We start from the raw sequence: 2,931 nt of genomic DNA, 5'->3' as shown, positions 1-2,931 counted from the left end.
CACTCCCAGGAGGCGAAGATTGTGTCACGGACGAAAGTACCGCGCCCGGTACTGGGGCGCCCCGAGGGGCCTCTCTCAACATCCCTTGTCATCCCAGATATTCACGTGGACACTAACCACGACTAGCCAAGACAATACAGAGAAGGGTAGGGGTTGTAGGTGAAGAGAGGACTTCTTGAGGATGAAAGGAACTCTGGGCGTTCTTTTTATATGAACTTGAAATCGTTTGCCCAATGCTTTACAAGACATCGAACACTACCGCCATCTACCGCCGAGAAAATAATGGATTTTGCTTTAGCCGATCCCACCACGATCACCATGCACAACAGTTCAATCCAACAATAATTTTTGTGTTGTTTTCTGCTTCTTCTTCTTCTCGCCACTTCAGCAGCGTAAGCTGTCACCGACATGGGCAGTGATCATTACTGCTTGAGGTGGAACAATCATCAATCCAACCTTCTCGGGGTGTTCGCCCAATTGCTGCAGGACGAGAGTCTGGTGGACGTGACGCTCGCGTGCTCCGACGGTGCCACCATCCGAGCCCACAAGGTAAGTGTCCTCCCCCGTGTGTGTCGTGCGTGCTGGGTTGGGCACGCACGCATGTCAACTGATCGGACGGTGGATTCCACCCAACACTTCGTTGGTGTTGGGATCCTCGTCAATAGTTCCTCAACAGTTGGATTCTTCGCCATATCTTCTCCGATGCCATATCTTCCCCAAGTAATACACAGTCGTGTCGATCCCCATGAAGTTTACGAAGGTGACACTGTGACATTGTCACCAGTCAAGTCCAGATCACTTGTCACACCGATATTCCACTCTATGTAGGTCGAGGTCCCAGACTTTTTTTGGGGGTAACCTAACAGTAAAGTCCAGATCACTAGTCAAGGCGATATTCGAGGTCCATTTATCTAGGTCCACGTCCCAGATCTTTTTGGGAGGAACCTAACATTCATGTGCAGATCACTAATCAAGGTGATATTCCACTCTATGTAGGTCCAGGTCCTAGAACATTTTCTTTGGGTGGACTAAACAGTCAAATCTGGATCACTTGTCAATACGATATTCCAGACTATCTAGGTCCCAGGTCCAACGCCTTTCTGGAGTAACTCTGACAGTCAATGTCCGAATTACCAGGTGTCAAGTGAACGGGATTAATTTTTCTGGGAGTTCAATGTATTGTGGGAACTTTTCCGCGAACTAACCCACCCCGGCAAGATGCGTCCGTAGCGAAGGGCGACGACCCGTCGATCACGACCTGGTCTGGTTCCGTTGCCGGGTGCCTTACGGGCAGTCCCGGACCACCGTGGCCACCGTCGCCGCCCACACCTCCCTCCCTTGGCGCTGCCTCGGCTGCCTGCAGCGCCCTCTACCGATCTGCGCGAAATGTTCGTGTCAAAGACCTTACTTCCCTTCGCTGACTGACACACCTCACACACCACCACTACCAGTGGGGTGGAGCGGGGGGGTGGGTGGAGGGGAGGCAATAGGAATGGAGGAGGCCAGTGTGTGAGGCTAGCGCGGAAAACACGGGAAAAGAGTCGTAAAAATGGAAAACAGCGAAACGTCGTATAGAGTCTCCGCGAACGCGTCGCCACCGATACCGTCACCGCCCCCACAACAACACGCGCAACATCCGCGGGCGCGCAACACACAGGTACAGGCCGCGCATCATCCATAGTGCACCCCCGCCCCCCCCCCCCGCCCCCCCTCGGCGTCGTTTTCCACCGCCTACAAACTGCCACGGCCTGGGAAAGCAATCTGCTCGCGGCCGAAATCTATGCTCACTTGAACTCCCGCCCTCCCACTAGGTGGGTGGGTGGGTGGTGGGTTGAGTGTCGTGAGCCAACCCAAGCCTCCCGGCTGCTACCCACCACCACCATCCACCCCCAGCCTGCCGAGGCACAAAACAGCAAGGAGTAGGGCCGTTGCGACTTCTGGCCGATAGGTGGCGTGCGTAGGCGGACTGTCGCTGCTGCTGCTCGAATTTCTGAAACCTAGAGAAAGAGAGAGAGAGAGAGCAAGAGAGAGTTGGGTATTTGGGGCCCCCCACCCCTTCTGGCGAATTCCCCGTGATAAAGGTTGCGATGATGCGGGGCCACGGTCTTCCGAGGATTACGCGCGTTTCGCGCACGTCCAGATAATCGACCTGCCGCCACCCCCCATCCCCACCGGATCTGCATTAAAGTCCCGCTGCTCTGCTGCCGACACAGACCCTAGCCCTAGCCACGGTGGAGGGGGGAACATAATGATCTCTCTACGCATAATCAACGCCCGGAAGAGATGTCCGGTTTCACGATCCCAGAACACCTCCCAAGAGTTGAAGGGGGGTCTCTGTGAGTGAGAGCGAGTAGGAGGTTCCGTCGGTCGGTCACGTCCACGATGCACATTTCTCTCCGTCTAGGACCTGCGTGGGACACACCGCCAACCGTTCGGAGTACCCCTTCGGAAATCTCGCGCTGTACTTCTTCACGGTACTACAAACCCTGTTTTGCGCGTGATAATCTACGTGCGTGGAGTGCGGCGTCCAGGCGGAGGTGGAGGCGGGATGCGTTAAATGTCCCCGCTCTAGACCCACCTAGATCCACCGACCCCGCTCCGCGTTCGTTCGGAGATGATGATGATGATGATGATTATCCTGCGCGCACCGCGCGTCCATTGTAGAGCGCAATCCCCCCGCGAATATTCCTGCGTACTGCGCATCGTCGTCGTCCCACGCCTCCACGGACGTGCTACAACTTCTCTGTGGTACACCTCGGGGCTCGCCGCGCCCCCACGCGCCCAGAGATCTGTTTGCTCCGGTTCTTCCAGGTCGGAGCTATCGGGGCGCCCCGATCTCTCGAACACCGACTTCTCGTGGACTATGATTGCGTCCGCAGCCACCAGAGAGAGAGAGAGAGAGAGAGAGAGAGAGAGAGAGAGAGAGAGAGA

General features: G+C 56.0%; 1 protein-coding gene across 1 annotated transcript in view; it reads left to right on the top strand.

Moving 5' to 3' along the window:
• Nucleotides 1–408: 408 nt before the first annotated feature.
• The window catches only part of LOC131213259 (uncharacterized), a 77,773-nt gene continuing 75,250 nt past the window's right edge, over nt 409–2,931 (top strand). Inside the window, exon 1 of the mRNA XM_058207269.1 lies at nt 409–549. Within this exon, the coding sequence (XP_058063252.1) occupies nt 409–549 (141 nt within the window). The remainder of the gene's footprint in view (nt 550–2,931) is intronic.

This window comes from Anopheles bellator, chromosome X (genome assembly GCF_943735745.2).
Source record: "Anopheles bellator chromosome X, idAnoBellAS_SP24_06.2, whole genome shotgun sequence".
NCBI classification, from domain to species: Eukaryota; Metazoa; Arthropoda; class Insecta; order Diptera; family Culicidae; genus Anopheles; species Anopheles bellator.
Note: the sequence above shows the minus strand (reverse complement) of the source record. Positions and strands in the feature narration are given on the sequence as shown.